This window comes from Ostrinia nubilalis, chromosome 8 (genome assembly GCF_963855985.1).
Source record: "Ostrinia nubilalis chromosome 8, ilOstNubi1.1, whole genome shotgun sequence".
NCBI lineage: Eukaryota > Metazoa > Arthropoda > Insecta > Lepidoptera > Crambidae > Ostrinia > Ostrinia nubilalis.
The window spans coordinates 3,885,898-3,903,410 of NC_087095.1; the positions used below are offsets into that span (position 1 = coordinate 3,885,898).

Here is a 17,513-nt window from a genome sequence, read left to right on the forward strand (position 1 = left end):
CGACTAATCGGTTTTCAAATCGCCGATTAGTCGGCCGACTAATCGGCAATGCCGATCATTCTAATACCTACTTGTCGAGAAAGAATAATATCTAGATTTCTCAAAGAAATAAGAATAATCTAGATTTCTTAAGAGATATACGAGTATAACTTCTTGAGAATTAAGATTTCTTTCTCAGGAGGATCTCAGGAGTTATTTATGTGGGTACCTATTGTGGGTATTCCTCATCCTTCCGATGAGAGGAGCCCCACATAATCTACCACTTCCCCGCAGGGTAGATATGCAATTCCATGCATTTTTTTCCCGAAAAAAAGTCAAAAATTTTATATGGACAAATTGCATAAACTTTACACATTGTGATGATTTCCTGGTATTTTTAATTAATCTTAACTTTGTTTCAATTTTTTTTCTGATTGCCAAAATTTTAAATCAGGTGAAACCACTTTTGGCTGATTTTTGCAGTCAAAAGTGGTTTAGATAAACGCCCTTGGTCTATCTCATAATCATCTTGGTGATTATGAGTTTTATTTCATTCACATATTTAATTTTGTAATGCGCCGATTATAATCGGCATATTTTGCCGAATAGTCGTCACTAGTCGGCCGACTACAAATGATGCCGAATAGTCGGCTTTCCCGACTAGTCGGCGACTAGTCGGCCCATCTCTATTGTGTACCATATAAATCACTTTTTTTTAACCTAGCTTTAATCAGTATTCATTAAACTTAAGTTTTGTTAAGCTCTTCCAAATGGCCTTGCAAGCAACACGGCTCCAAACAAGGCCAATATTATACATCAGTCGTTCAACTTAAAAATAGAGTTGTAACAATTAATATATTCGCTTTTACTAAAACTACATAATAAGCTCTTTCATTTAAGCAAAATATTAAATGCTCAATATATTTTTATCATTTATAAAAAACTCAAAGAACATTACTTGAACACCATCGTATAACTAAGAATATATAATTGGAAATTATTTAAAAACAGTAGTAATGAGCATTATATTGACATCAAATAACTTGCCAACGCGTATTATAATGAAATTAAAAACTTTTTTTTTTTACCTCAAATGGCCTTCTTATGGGTCCGTTCTTTGTAAGGCCAAAATGAGTTAATATGAGTTAAAAAGTTTAATAACCCTTGTAAATAAAAATATTATAAATATAAAACATTGTTTTAACTGTAACGGTACGTATTTACTAAAAAGTAACTGTTCATATGTTCATGGTTTGTACATGTTCTTTGTAAGGCCCATGTACCCTAGCAAGGCCAACTGTCAATTTTTTGATGGGCCTTGTAAGGAACCATTGGCTTTGCTGGGAACACTACCAATATTTTAACTTAAATCGAGGCAAAACTATTATTTTTTTCTTTAGTACCATAAACATATCCTTATACGACAGTTCACAGTAAAAAAATATGAAATAATAATAGGTTATCTAACTAAAAACGTACGTTTTGCTGTGCGCGCGAATAACAATTGTAACGTCGATGACCGAAGTCCACGAATCGTGAGATCGCACTGCCACAATAGCGGCGCGAGCGACTCGCCGCCGCATCTGTGGCCTTAAGTTTGATGGATCTTAGTGTATAGCCGAAGGAATATGTGTTTTCATGTCAATAACTACGACTTTTTGATAGTTGGCCTTCAAAGGAGCGTGGCCTTCCATGGTCCACCCACCTTAAATAATAAATTTCATAAAATAAATAAAAATAATCTATTTTTTGCTATTTTATACATGCGTGCATAACTAAATTTTCCCTAGGCAATTCCCACCGCTACATACGAGTATACTCGTACACCACGTTGTCACTAATTTGCCGCGGTCAAAACGTTGTGAAACAAGTGAACCGAGCAAAGCCACCGATGTTTGGGCAACGTGCACATCAGCACGCCCCGCTATTTCATTACCGTTCGGCTTCCCGATCACACAGTCGGGGTCCGAAATATGCCACCGGCTAGACGCGAAAAATATTAATATAGATTAATATTTACTAGGATGTTAGTACATACATAGTACCTACGTAAGTACGCACTACTGACAAAGACTGCAAAGTACTGGAGTGGAGGCCACGTACCGGAAAGCGTAGCGTAGGACGCCAACACACAAGGTGGACCGACGACCTCATAAAGGTAGCAGGAAAGCGCTGGATGCAGGCCGCCACCAACCGGCCATTGTAGAAATCATTGGGGGAGGCGTATGTTCAGCAGTGGACGTTCTATGGCTGAAATGATGATGATGATTTGTGGTTGGTAAACACCGCTCCCTTGATTATCTGGTCAGGAAAGCGCCTAATAGGAATAAGGCTCATTAAAGCGGCATGATGATGAACCCGCGTTCCTCGGTTCATAAGTCGGTCACACCTTCACAGTTCGGCTATCGTAGCTTCTTTAATTCAACATGTACAGGACTTTTAATTCAAATGTAGTTGACTATACCGCATATCGATCTTTAATGACATAATCCACTTAATGGATTAGAGATCCTGCCTGTACATTCAACGCAATGCTAACAATTCTTCAAGTAACAGCTTTCGAAAAGCCTCCATAAGAGCTTCGTTCGTTTTTTCACTTCACAGCCACTTATTTTAAACCGACTTCATCTTTAGTTTTTGAAACCAATTGAAATTCTGGGCGACTAACTATGACTCGTGCAACCGAGTTGAAACGTCGAGGGCAAATCCTTTTTACCTTTAAAAAAGTGTTTTGTTGCCAAATCTCTTGATAGTCATACCTAATTTATAGTGAAAAATAAAACATGAAAGTTTAAAATATTAAATTGAAATTCAGTATTAAACATACGAAATGACAATTCAATGTCGTATTTGGTGGTCAGTAATCAATATTTACAAAACACACAATCCCTTCCATGAGCTATATGATTATTGGTTTATTAAACTAGATTAGTAGTTGCTTTGAAATCAATTAATGGTTTGTAAATTGAATTGGCGAGCCAGCCATATTGGATGATGGCTTAATTATGCCCTTTATTTCTTTGGGGAATATACGTTTTAACGATTAAAGTTAGGTTACTCAATTATCATTCGGTTACAACTTCCCAATTATGAAAATATTAGACGAAGGACGACAGCAAAATGATCAAATTGTTGATACTACACAAAAAATAACATTGCTTATTTAGCCACGGGTGCGACTCAAGCCAAGTTCCACTTTCATTTCTTGAAGATATTTTATTCTGAATACTTTTTACGTAATTACCATTTAACTATACTTATAACAACTGAATCTTATACCAATTGGACTGAAACAGGTCCCAGAACACTAAATTGCTCAACTAACAATATCAAGGTTGGCACCGCTACGAATTCGAAATTGTTTCCTCACCGATATGATCTACATATTTTGCACAAGAATAGCCCTTCCACTGAAGTAATGAAGGAAATCTATTTCTAATAACACAATAACAGCACTCTGTTATTAAGTTATTAGAAAGAGATTTCCGATAAATCCCTGAAAGGCGCAAACCTACTTATTCTATGGCTATTTCTGAAATTGTTCTTGGTTATTATGATCTTACCTAATAGAGCGATCATGAAAAAAGATATTTCCAAAAAACAGATTTTTTATTTATTTTATTTAATACACATGTATACGAATTTAAAAAAAATATTGAATTAGCAGGTAATAAGTAAAACATCCACAAACTCGCCTAACTCCTCACTAATAAAAGTTATTCACGCGTTGGACACTAGTTTAAAGTGACGTTTAGTATGGAAATGTTACTTTAAACTACTGTTCAACGAGTGTGTAACTTTTTATTAAATTTCTATTTTTTTTCGAAGCGTGAAGCCTTAGCATCACTGTCCACGGTAGCGCAGCGTACTAGACGCGTTTCGTCATTGTACGCTTGCAGCTTAAATGCAAATAAAATTTTATTTCATTCTTAAAAAGACGCAAAAAAACCTAGTATCAAATTTGTGACAGCCCTGTATAAAAGCAATATTACTGCTGTCTTCTGGGACTACTCCAGCGGCTAAACGTTATTGTCTTAGATTAGAGACGACTCTCAAAGGCTGCTGATATTACTGCCAGCCTCCCATAATTTAAAAACTTCAGTGTTCCAGTTCAAAATTAAAGTAAAACAGTAAGTAGCGTGTTTTCTGAAATTGATTTATTATGTAAGTTGTTATACGGAACCCTATTTTACGACATAATAGATGGTTAATAAGCCAGTTGTTGCTTAATGAGGGATAACTGATCTGAATCACCGTTATTATTGGCGATAATCTACGCTTTATGGACACAGTGACATTTGCTTCTACTAATAAATTAAATTGAACAGTCGCCAACTGTGTCATTGGTATGAGGTTTGAATAGGGGATGAAAGTTTGTGTAGTACACAATTTCTTTAGTATTATAACTGCATTATGGCAGGATAATGTTTATGGTAAAAAAAATACTTAAGTATTAAAAACGCCGTAGCGGATACATTACTTTTTTCTATACTACGATCGTAGCTCGTAGTCGCGCTACGCTGTAGTTCACTCTGGAAACGTAGAGTGCTACAAATGTGCTACGACTACGAGTACGAGTCAAAAGTAGTTACATTACAGCTCGCCTTAGAAATATAATACTTACTACTATTTTCCTGACTCTATGATAAATAATAATAATATTTAAACCTTCTTAAATAAAGCTATTTTATTTCCACGAGATGCGATTGGGATTCCAGGGCAGGAAACAAAATGTTTTGCTTTCACGAAAGTAGTAATACATCATACCTACTATATTCGTACACAGTACATCAGGAAGTCTACTTACCAAGAATTAAAGCAACATAAAATCTTACGTTGTCGTACAACAACTCAGCCAGTCACAGTTTCTCAAACCTTAACTTCGAATCCTGATGTTCTTCTGATTAATTTCGTTGCGGGTCCAATGACAGTTTAACTTTCCCCCGAGACAAACTTGACCTTCACTGGTTGCGTTTTCTTATTAAGCTGTAGATCCTGGCTACACAGGAGTTGCAGTGGTGGGAACAAGAGATGGGAATAGTCCCGTAAGTTTCTGGTTGTCATTTAAATAAACATTTCCTAATTCCTCGATTTGTCGGCAGGTGTCGCCCATGCCACCATGTTGGACGAGCTGGGTCCGACGGCGGCGTCCAACCTCTCCACCGCGAACAACGAACACCACTACTACGTCACGTTCTACGATGAGGTCGCCGATAGGTACCTCAATAACAGCCAGAACAGCACGCAGGTAAGAAATAAGTGGGCAGGCCTCCCACTAGTTATTTTTATTTTAAAAAGATTATTAGCAATTTGTATTTTTTTTTCGTTTGTTAGTCGTATACCTCGAAATCAAAAAATCCTTGTTGCTTTTCACCTATTCGCATTTCACCGTGATAGCGTTTTTTGTTGTAGCGTGTAATATCGGTAGTATATTTTGTTACTAGCATATATTTTTAACAGATTTTTACAACAGTAGCAAATTTTGATGTAGCATTATGTATTATCAATAGCCTATATTAAGCCGCATATATTTTGAATACATTTTTACAACAGTAGCAAATTTCGATGTAGCATGAATTGTCAATAGCCTATTTAGTTAGCAGCAAGTATTTTTAGATATGTAATAACGCATCCCACCAAAAACATTCTGTAAAAAAACTAGCCAAGTCTCGATGGAGCTGCTTGTTTATCTCTAAAAAGTAATGAAATCTAGACAAAGTCGTGCCAAGTCTATGGTTCCTTACTGCGATTTCTTTATTATTATAGTTAATGTTGTGTGACTTGGCCGTTGAAGGGTGACAAAACCAGGTGCTCCATGACACCATTGCACCAATCTGTCGCCAGAACCGCTACCCATTGACGATGGAAAATTGCCACTTGGAAAACGTTGGTTCAACACCAGTCAATTGTGGGTTCAGTAAAGCTGCGTATTTATAATGTATGATTATCTTAATAAAGATTGTTCAACGGCCAAGTCACACAACATTAACTATAATAATAAAGAAATCGCAGTAAGGAACCATAGACTTGGCACGACTTTGTCTAGATTTCATTACTTTTTAGAGATAAACAAGCAGCTCCATCGAGACTTGGCTAGTTTTTTTACAGAATGTTTTTGGTGGGATTTCACTTCTTTTTGTAGAACGTGGCAAAGTTATTTAACGTCGTCGTTTTATCGACATTTTTTTACGATATTAAACACAAATAAACTTAACGACCTTTAAAATGGACAACGAATCAGAATTGTTTTAATAACATAACCTAAGCGAACCTTATAGTATAATAAACGAAATCAACGAAATGCAAATTACACAACATTCAACTTAATCGACGACTTTCTCTAGAAAGAATAAAAATCTGGACACCGCTTGCTAGTGCTAGCGCCATCTAGCGGTGAGCGATACAGGCGAACACCACGGTATGGGAGTAGTATTGATTATGAATGTGGTTACTCCAGATCTACGTTTTTCCTAGTTTTTATAGTTTTCCCTTCATGTGGCCATTAAACCCTAACTCTGTACCAAATTTCAGCTCTCTGAGTTAATGGGAAGTACTAGTTCTATTTTGATGATCATCAGTGAGTGACTGTCGTAAATGCGAAACTTTGCTTTCGCTTAACTTCGGAACTAAATGACCTACAGACTTGAAATTTTGGATTTAAAGTATGTGATTATAGCTTACTAAATGACGAAAATTTCTGCGTTCTGGTCTTATCCAGAGGTTCTCAAATAGGGGCCTGAAAATGCGGCGAAATGGTTCGAGTAAAGGATGGTACGGCAGTGTTTGCTTCGCGCTCGACTTGGCGGGGGCACTGCCGTGCCCCCAGATTACAAACAAATATCTATCAAGGTGAAAAGCGACTACAGTGAAGACGGGCAGGAAAGTAAATCTACCTACTATGAATTTTTTAGACAATTGTAATTAGCGATCAAAAATTATACTATAAGAATAAAAATCTATTCAGAAATTTTGATATCGCGGCGAAATGAGAATAGGTGAAAAGCTACAAGGTTTTTTTGATTTCGAGGTAAGTATACGACTAACAAACTTTTTTTTTTATCCACAACGAGGAAGCTCTTGGCCTGTATCTCACCTGATGGTAAGTGATGATCAGGCCGAAGGTGGAAGCGAGCTTCACCCGGAATCCTCAACCACGGAGGAACTGGCTATCTTACCTCTAACTGCCGGAACACAACAATGCTGTTAACATTGTTGTTATGGCGACGATATGACGTTATGTATTGCCCAAATTACTAATAATAGTCCCATTAGCCCTTCGTGTTAAGTTATATAAGCTTGTGTTACGAGTGGGCTCACCACAATAGTCGAACGGCGGTGGGATTCGAACCCGCGTTCCTCGGATCTCGAGTCGGCCACTCCGACCCCTTCACCGTTCAGCTATCGTGGCTATAAGGTGGCCCGACGATCTGATGAGGGTCACGGAATGTGCTTTCATGAGGGCGGCGTAGGACCGGTCGTTGTGAAATTCCTTGTGGGGAGGCCTTTGTCCAGCAGTGGATGTCATTTGGCTGACACGAACGAAGAAATAACTGCTCAGGAATTTGAATTTTCAAATCGATCAAGCTGTCCAGTAGGTACAGACGTCAAACTATGCATTTTTGTTGCACATTTTTCGAGACGTGGTCTCCAATGGAGAACTGGATTACGGAGAAAAGTTAGCATGTAGTTATTTTAAGTGAAATGGGTCATGCCATTAAGATACCTCCTTTTTTCTCATTTTTCATCATTTCTACCAAGGACGTCCACTGCTGAACATAGATCACACCTATTGCTCTTGCTAATTTTGTTTATCTTAAAATGTTACGTCCATTATGTAACCAGAAGAAGTAGGTAGGTACTACCTATTTAATTTCGCCTGCGGCTATGAAATAGGCTCAAAGTTGGCCACTCGACGCGGAATTAATCATTATAATTAATGATAATGAGACTTATGGCCGATTTATGGGTACAGGATTCTTCCCTTAGTGACAAATAGCGGCCCGAGATTGAAAATATCTAGACCGGCAAATCTACTTACCTAAAATGAAACGTTTGCGGACTCGCAAACTATTTGTATTTAAATTGCTTACGGTTCATTGATGTATCCATTTGGAATTGCTTTGAAATCACATTCATTAAATAGATTTACCTACTATTTAATTTAAATCCGGCCAAAACAATAGACCTACCCCCAACCGTTAAACCCACGAAATAGCAAAACTAGTGGGATATACTCGTAGTACCTATATTTAGATATTGTAGTTATATCACGCTTGGAGTTGAGGGTTTATAAATTGGCCTTCTTCACACCTGGTTTGATGGCAAGCTTTACAATCCGTCGCCATTCCTCCCGCATTGCAGTCTTTCTTGTACATGCACTCGTGAAGTGTACCATTCTTCTTCTTGTCGTGTTGACAACAAACCTATTGTAGTGTACCATTGATTTGCGGTTTTGACCTGATCTTGTGCCTTCAACCTTCCCTTGCACGACAAGTCGTTCAACAGATGTGTCGACTCCACGTGTAATATGGCCAAAGAAAGCGAGAATAAGTACGACTTTGGACGATGGAAGTAAGACGCTATTTGATGGTTGGTTGATCATCCCAGACTGATTGATTCAGTTTTTTCCGCCACTTCTACTCAGCACCAGCCCATATGTTGTCCCGAAGAGGTGGTGGTAGGGCAAGCTATATTTGGGACGTGTATAAGTGCCCTAGAAAGGGCCTATGTACTGAATAATGTATTTGAATTTGAATTTGAACACCTCATGAGAACTTGCTCATCCAACCTATTATACTACCACTTTTACATGTTGTATTTTGATGAATTATTTTTAAAACTAGTTTTCGTTCCAGGGCTACCAATCCTTCATCCTGCCATGGTGGAGGCAGGTGTTGTGGACGGTGCTCTTCGCCGGCATGGTGGTGGTGGCCACCGTGGGAAACCTCGTCGTCATTTGGATAGTGCTAGCCAATAAACGGATGAGGAGTGTCACCAATTATTTCTTGGGTATCTATACTTCTATGTACTAATACGAGTACAGGGTGGAAACGATAAGTGATCTCACTCGATTATTTCTAAACTATACAAGATATCGAAAAACTGGTTACTGATCCTGAAAGTGCTTCACAGGCTCTTTCAAATGGTACCAATAATAGGTTACACAATAAACTGGAACTATCCGAAAATTCAAAGTTTCCATCTTCCATACTAAATGTATGCCAACCACACAATATTAGAAGTGTAATTTATTTTTTGTTAAATAATAAACTTCGTCGGTTAAATAAACTCGTAACTTGCAATTCATATAAAATTATTTGTGGAAAACATTAGTTTTAGGCTTTACTTGCTATAATATTATCAAGAGATGAGTGCCATGACTGTGTTAGTACTAAATGTATGGAAGATGAAAACATTGTTTTTTTTAATAGATCCCATTTATTCTATAAGCTATTGTTGATACCGTTGGATAAAGCTCGTGAAGCACTTTTAGGATCAGTAACTAGTTCTGCGATATCTTGTGTAGTTTTTAATATTATGTAACTTTACCAAATGTATGGAAGCTGGAAACATTGAATTTTCGGATATTTCCAGTTTATTCTGTAACCTATGATTGATACCGTTTGAAAGAGCTCGTGAAGCACTTTCAGGATCAGTAACGAGTTTTTCGATATCTTGTATAGTTTAGAAATAATCGAGTGAGATCACTTATCGTTTCCATCCTGTATATTATAAAGGTGAACAGTTTGTTTGTTGATAGGAACGCAGTAATTTTTAATGTAGAACAAAGCAGGTTTTTGACTGCAATCACACCTGATGTTAATTGAGATGCACTAGACTGCATATCTGCCCTGAAAGTGCTTTTTCACTCTAGCCTTGAAAATATATGAAAATGCTTGCAAAAACGAGAATTTCCTAAAACGATTTTCACGCGTACTAAGTAGAGGTGGGCGCCGATATACAAATGGCCGGCGGCGGCGCGCCGACTTTTTGCCTTCGGCGGCGGCGGCGTCGGCGGCGTGACCTTGTTTGACCTTTATTCATTAGGTTTTTTTTTTAAATCTGCTTTTTTAGTATCTGTCGTCAAGACTAATCAGGTGATTTGCAGTTGGTTGTGGTTTGACACGGTAGAGCCACTGGAGCAGTGGTTTCCGATAGTAAAGTTAGCTCTCTAAATCATAGATTCTTTGATATTTGGATAGCGGGTTTGGTTGAGCTCAGGTTCTCGTGTATTTGCCGGTACCCTTCACATGTATTTTTGAGCTCTTTGGAGGCACAAAGTTAATGTTGGATTAGCTGACTGTCGGTCGAATATTATGTTCAGATCTGTTTTATTTATATTTTATGGTCTTGCCATGTCATCCTACGGTCCAGGTTTTTAATGCAGGTTGATTGCAGTAATGTGTCGAGGTCTAGATTGGCCGGAGGATAAGTTTCACGTCTTTAATGATAATATGGTGAGACTTCGGGGCTTGCTTACATGCGCCACTTGTCAGCCAAGCATTAGTAGCATTTAGCTGACTCTGCAACAGTCTAGTCGCTTTAAGATCTCAGTTACATTTGAGAAAGGCCGCAGCTTTAGGGAGTTTTTTTAAGTAGTCTGGGCTACTTTACTAGTAAATATTATAGAGTACCGGACCAAATACTCCTGGGGTACTCCGGCTCTGCAGCTTAAAAGAGAAGGTTTTATCACGGACTGTTTGTCACAAAGATAAGACTCCATAAGCAGGTAGTAGAAGTGTGCTGGAAGGTACTTTTTAATTTCATAAAGTAGTCTAGAGTTGAAGGAGCTCGGTGTCACTCAGCGTTTATCAACCGTAGTACAGTCGCGCATACTGCAATACTTCGGACGTGTCTCAAGGCGGGATGACAACTCCATAGAACGACTGGTCGTCCAAGGAAAAGTCGAAGGAACCCGATCGCGTGGCAGGTCACCAATGCGCTGGACCGACCAAGTTAAATCAGCAGTGGGAGACGGCGTATGTGACTGCTCCAAACAGTCTGCCAATAGAGAGAGATGGCGGGAGATCGTGGGGAGTTGTATCCGCCTCTACAACCGATGTGAACAACGCCTCAACGTGACCACGACCGCTCTGCCAAGAGCGTAACGAATAAGAAGAGAGTCTAGAGTAGTCCTTTATGCTAAACCCAGCTGAAGCCGCAGCGATAGCAGCCGTACAGGATTCTTTCTTTTCCAAACATTGTACTTATTATGGTTGGTATGGTTTCTGCCAAATTTCATGGTCGGGTATACTATCTTACATGGGTCATACTTAGGCAAGGGAATAAACGAGCAAGAATTATCCTTTTCCATAATTTTAACTATACAAATGTCAGATTAATTGAACGATAAGAGGAGAATTCGTTAGGCGATTTCACAGCCTTATGGATCATTTACAAAGTTAAGAGACTTGCGAGGTTCTTACTCAGTGTGTCATTGTCAAGACCATGGACTTCATGGTGATCAGATCAAATGCAGGAGCACAAAGACTGGTCCTGCACCTCTTGCATTCAGGCTCCTTCCGCGACCTTCACCAAATCGTCGGTCCACCTAGTGGGAGGCCTGCCCACGCTACATCTTCCGGTTCGTGGTCGCTACTCAAGAACTTTCCTGCCCCAGCGACCATCAGCTCTGGGAGCTATGTGCCCCACCCACTGTCACTTGATTTTAGCGCTTCTGCGGGCTATGTCAGTCACTTTGGTCCTCCTGCGTCTTTCGTCCTCACTTAGCGAAGTAGGAATCAACCTTCTACTTTGAACTTGAGGAGGGTAAGCGGAAACATGGCGGTCAACTCCTCAGATAGTCAGGTACAAAGATGTCCAGAAGCAGTATATGAAAAGATGCAAAATGGGCCCTCTCAAATCACAATGGGAAGGACCGTAATCGGTCGGATGAATCATCATCATCATCAGTAGGAATCAAAGGCAGGCATAGCTGCAAGTCTCGGATCAAATCCAATGCTTGATCTTATTTTTTGGATTAAATTGTGGATTTTTTGGATTATCCGTGTCAATGGGTTTAAATAAACCGGCTTGTCATGTGGCAACGGTCTGAGATTTTTCTTGTCGGTTCGCACACATGTATTACCGGACCTAATAGGCGGTAAACACTTTGAGGGAGGTACTTTGTTGCCTTTCAGAGGTTGTGGTTTCTATTTGAATTCTGAGACATATTTGCCAATTTCTGTATGTGTGATTTGCTTAAAGTATAGTCCAATAGTGTGGGTTGTCTGCTAGATGAAGGCGGCGGTTTTTTTCTTGACAGCAAGAGGGACCGGCGCCTCTCGCGATCAAATATTTACTAGATCAAGTAGCAACTTCAATAATGTACTGGATTAGCTGTTAAGGGTGAATATCCCAAACACGTTTTTTACGCGGCGGAGCTGAGAATCGATGGGAGAAATGTAACTAGAGCGATGATTTTTTTTCTGTATATAGTTTAAACAGCGTTTTACACGATAGCAAAGTCTTCAGGACAATAGGTAGTTATTTTATGTGCTAAAAATTTTTTCAAAGACCCAAAATCTAATAGCGGTGGCGCGTCCTAACTCTATTTCTACTCATAAATTGTGTTATTCCTTCTTTCTCGGGGACTCTAGTAATTTAAGAATAGTATAGCCATAAAATACATTAAATAAGACTTCCAAATGATATAAAAGAAATGTGATATTTCATATTTTAAGTGTTTTAAATAGCCTTTCAAAACTGTCCCACGAAAAAAAGCAATTACAGTGGCGCAATTTCGACACTCTCTTACTTCTCCAAAGAAGCTTTGAGAGACGTAGAGTTCTTCTTCCCTGCATCACTTAGCTGTGTCCTCCTGATCGGGCTATAAAGACTTGCGACTTGTGGTATTGTTTTTCCAGCAGACCCGTAAATATTTGTATCAGCGGCACAGGAATACAAAATTTTTCAATTTCGCTGTCAAGTGTATGAGTGAAAGCTACTTACTTAGATGCTAAACGATTCTTTAACATGATTAAAGTTTGGTGTTTTGTTGTATCTGCATACAGAAATTATTGATCAGAATTATAGTTTTCATTATAATTTGAATTTTGTAACAAATTTTTAATTTCGGTGGCGCAATTTCGGTGGCTCCGGTGGCGAATCTATTGCCAGAATTGGTCTTATTGGCTCTGGAACATTGTACCTAGGTCTACTAAGGTCTCAGCCATAACTACAATGAGTCAACTACGTCAGTGAGTCGAAGTTGTGTGATGTACTCGCCGTATCTTGATACTGAGCTCGGTCTAGCTCCGAAGCTTGAAAACCTCTAAATGGGAGGTAGTGAAGACTTTAAGAGATTATGGTGTCTCCAATTCTGAACCCTCGCAGCAATCAGATAAGTTTCGAGTTCTGATCTTGGGGGAGGGCTGATATGATGAAGTTTTCATACAAATACTTCAGAAGTTGCATGTATCGACAATCAATTTGACGCCATTAAAGAGACTGTAGCACAGCCCAGGTCTTGACCGAATCGAAATATGTACAAAAAGGCCAATAATAATGATTGATTATAGTCCTCAGTCTTCTGCATAATTTGACGCGGCATTAAATATGTACGTAGTATTACGAACGTCTTTTCGAAAATGAGGTTGTCTGGGAGACTGGATGTTGGATAGCGAGAGTGTCATATTTCAGGAAAAAGCGGTGAAGCCCGAAGCAGGAGGCCTCACCTGACTCTGGACCATCGCCAACGTCCATTCCATTCCAGTCTCTACCACCACCACCATGTCTTATTTTTTGGTTTATCGGCCAATAAATATGGTGGTATTTAAGGGAACTTTAGTACTAGCATTCCATCTGATTTCATAAGCTCAGTTGTGATTTCATTATCTCCTGGTACATACCTTGTTGTTTTTAATAGGGCATTCTAATCTCGCTCAAGCTAAAGTCTAGGATATCTTTGCTACAGTGTCGGAATAATCTCGATCTTCAGCCTAATTACTAGTAGTGCTTCTTAATCTCTCCTAGCAGCTTAGGCATTTACCAAAATGGTTCTGCTATCTTCCTTATTCATGTTGGTAGGTATATTCAATTTGGTCCTCGCAAATACATACTTTCGATTTATTACAAAAAAAATGGTCTCTATAATACACTTTGTATCAGCGTGAGGACTTGAATGGCTATTTATACATCGATACTAAGCAAAATCTTAAAAACAGATAAGAATAGTTCTGAAACAGCTAAAATTTCCCTAGTCTCGTAGGTTGCAATCTATTCTGCCACTCGAGCTGAAAATTCGTGGGGTTTTGGAGCTGGATTGGCACTAGTCGTGGCTTAGGCTTCATCAGTCAACATCTTTTGAGCATCTTTTATTCGGAATTCTTCTATTTCGGTGATCACTTCTTCTTCTTCCTCGGTCCCTCACTGATGAGGATCGCGACCGCAGATAGTGTTCCTCCATAGACTGCGGTCATAAGCTGTGTGGTGATCGGAGAATGCACATGTGATTAAATTGCCTGTTCGTCTAAAAATGATTACTACATTTTGATTTTTGCAGTACTATTAGGGTGCAGCTCAGTACGCTTTTACAGTTCTGGCATCTTTTGCTAGGCCTTCTCTCTCCATGAGGCTGGCTGGATTTAGTCCTCCGTTTCTTAATTGTACTACTTTCATTTAGCTCATTGTCGCTATGTTTGCATAGTTTTCCGTTAAATTAGCCTGTCACAAACATGTAATGTGTTAGTTCTGTAGCTGGTATAGATCTAAAAATATTTTCATACTTAATCTGCAGTTCGCATGGTCTTTAGCGAATAATTAGTAGCGTAATTCTGAGTGTCGGATAGGTATGATACCATCATGAAAACTTGGCTAACCTGGACCAACATTTTTACTTATGGAAGATAAACCTAACGCCAACCTGGGGCAGTTGGTCGCCCTCCCGGGACTAGAGTTGGTTTCTGGGTTTGAGAGTCATGTATGATGTCTTTGTGATGAGTCTATAATAACGGGGCTGTTGGCGGCTAGAGCCAGAAAGTTTTGGATTTGTTCTCTATGGAGGGATTTTGCCGTTATCACCATGCTTAGCAGGCTGGTTGGTAGTTCCAGTATGGTAGTATAATACCTGGAAAGATGCTGCAGCCCACCCTCCAGTATTTTGATTGCTTAGTTGGCTCTTACGACTCACATGGGAAGATCTGATGCTTTTTTAGGGTCACAATACAGGCCTGAATATTGTTTTTAATTATAAACATCTTTACTGGATAATAATACTTAATTGATTACAAATAAATAAGTAATTTTAGACAATTATCCATAACATTCCGAATTCCGCTGTATAAATAAATTTCGGTGGATTGATTCTTAATTCCGGTGGCTCAAATACAATTTCGGTGGCTCTTGATAATTTCAAATTAACATATCTCGAGAAGTTTTAATAATATTTTGATCTCTACCATATCATTGAATAATACAAGTTATTTACTATTATTTCTGCCACAAAAAAGTTTTGGAAAGTGGAAATTAAAATTCGCCACCGGAATTAGGCAAAAAACGAGTTTGTTGATATTCACCCTTAATATAGTTAGTATTAAGTTATTCAATCAATTTATTAGTATATCAACGCAACGGCATTAAGTTCGCCTAGTGTACCATTTTATATGGCATTAAAGAATAAATATTATAGTTAGTTCTTCTGCGTTCGAAACAAATCGAGAAAGTACAGTATAGGAGAGAAATGAATTGCTAATAGTTGGTATAGTATTAGTTTCGGCGCGCCGACAGCTGGTCGTCGGCGGCGGCGGCGTGAAAAAATTAGCGGCGGCGGCGGCGCGCCGGCGTGGCGCCCACCTCTAGTACTAAGTCACGAGCCCAGCTAGTGTTTGTTACAAAATCGACTTTGGAAGTACCTTGATGCTAAGCTAAAACACAATCTATCCTTGATGGACATATTTACATATTCATTTTTTGCTCACTTTCGTATTCATACGTGCGCTGTCAATCGGCAATGTTAGCGACAATACATGAATTATTACCTCTACACACGACCCTTATCAAAGTTACAAATACGAAATAATAAAACATGGAATGTTATCATCAATAATAACAAAAACCTAAAACACCCTTTACGTAGAAAACAGAACCATAGCACGTGTACGGTCCTACAGTTTTCTCATCTGGAAAATTATGTCATTTGTCTCCTAGAGTAGGCATTTTATACCTTTGTTCTTACCCCCAGATAACAAGGCTATTACTAGCTAAATAAACGGTATTCCGCCTGAATCCTAACTATAATGTAATGTTTTATACAGTAGTGATGTTAAAACAATTTTCTACGCAGCTAGCTCGTGCTTCTAACTCCAAAGTAATATTTAACTTTGGTGCTCTGTTTTATCCAGTTTTATCTCGGCTATACATCTAATCTGTCAATAAAGACAAAAACAAAAGGTGCAATGAAGAAAAAACTTGCCCACCGCTGTCATTGAAAGCATCTGAGACTCGGGAAACGATATTATTCTAGGGCTGCCAACATTTTCCTAATAAAAACAAAGAAACAAGATGCTTTCTGATTTTAATATAAACTTAATTGGATTGAAATTGAGCTTTCCCTAACAAATATTTCGACAACCCAGGTCCATAGCTGGGCACCGTTAATCAAATAGTTAACTTCGTTAATCGTTAAACCGTTAACAAAAAAATTAACTTCGTTAAACGTTAAAACGTTACATTTAGCAAGATTTAACGCAAGTTAACGTTAATCGTTAATCCGTTAACACATTATAATAAAACGAAAAAAAATTGTATCCATAGCCATAATTAGATGTGTTCTGGGAGCGGATTATTTGACTGGTATTCCATTGAATAGCAAAGTCCATCACTGGTAAAAGCTCTACTTTCTCTTGCTGAGCTCGAGGATGTGCCATCTCTTGAGGCGCTTTGTATCTTTGTCCATTAGCAGGTTCTTGGCCAGCGCGTTGCTATGTCTGTCGAGTCTCTACCTGTACTTTTTGCTGTAGTTGCTCACTTCCTCCTTTACAGTCGGCATCTCAAGGTATTCGTGTATTTCTGCGTTTCTCACAAACCAGTGGGCGCTAGAGACTGTTCTCAATGCAATGTTTTGGAATCTCTGTAATATTTTCAGGTTGGAGTTGCTAGCAGATCCCCAGAGTTCTATTACGTAGGTCCAGATTGGTTTGATAATAGACTTGTAGACAAGCAGTTTGTTGTTGATAGAGAGTCGGGATTGTCGTCCTATCAGCCATGACAGGTTCCTGAGTTGCATATTTGCTTCATTTCTCTTGGCTTTAACATGATTTGCCAAGGTTAGCCTTCTATCAAGGTGCAAGCCCAGGTACTTCACAGTGTTATTGGTTGGCAAGGGTTTGCCTTCCAAGGTGACAGGAGCACAATCACCTTTTCGAAGGGTGAAGGTTATTTGTGTGGACTTAGTTACGCTGGGCTTGATTCTCCATTTTTTCAGCCACAAGTCTATCTTGTTAAGCTGAGTCTGAAATTTGGTTGATGCCTTTTCCGGGTCTGTATCGCTTGAGAGGCACGCGGTGTCATCTGCATAGGTAGCCGTCACTACATCA

At 38.9% G+C, this 17,513-nt stretch overlaps 1 protein-coding gene across 1 annotated transcript in view; it reads left to right on the forward strand.

The window, feature by feature from the left end:
* The window catches only part of LOC135073754 (tachykinin-like peptides receptor 99D), a 181,221-nt gene that overhangs the window by 138,379 nt on the left and 25,329 nt on the right, over window positions 1-17,513 (forward strand). Inside the window, exons 3-4 of the mRNA XM_063967926.1 lie at window positions 5,082-5,227; window positions 8,835-8,988. Coding sequence (XP_063823996.1) covers window positions 5,099-5,227; window positions 8,835-8,988 — 283 coding nt within the window. The 5' untranslated portion in view covers window positions 5,082-5,098. The remainder of the gene's footprint in view (window positions 1-5,081; window positions 5,228-8,834; window positions 8,989-17,513) is intronic.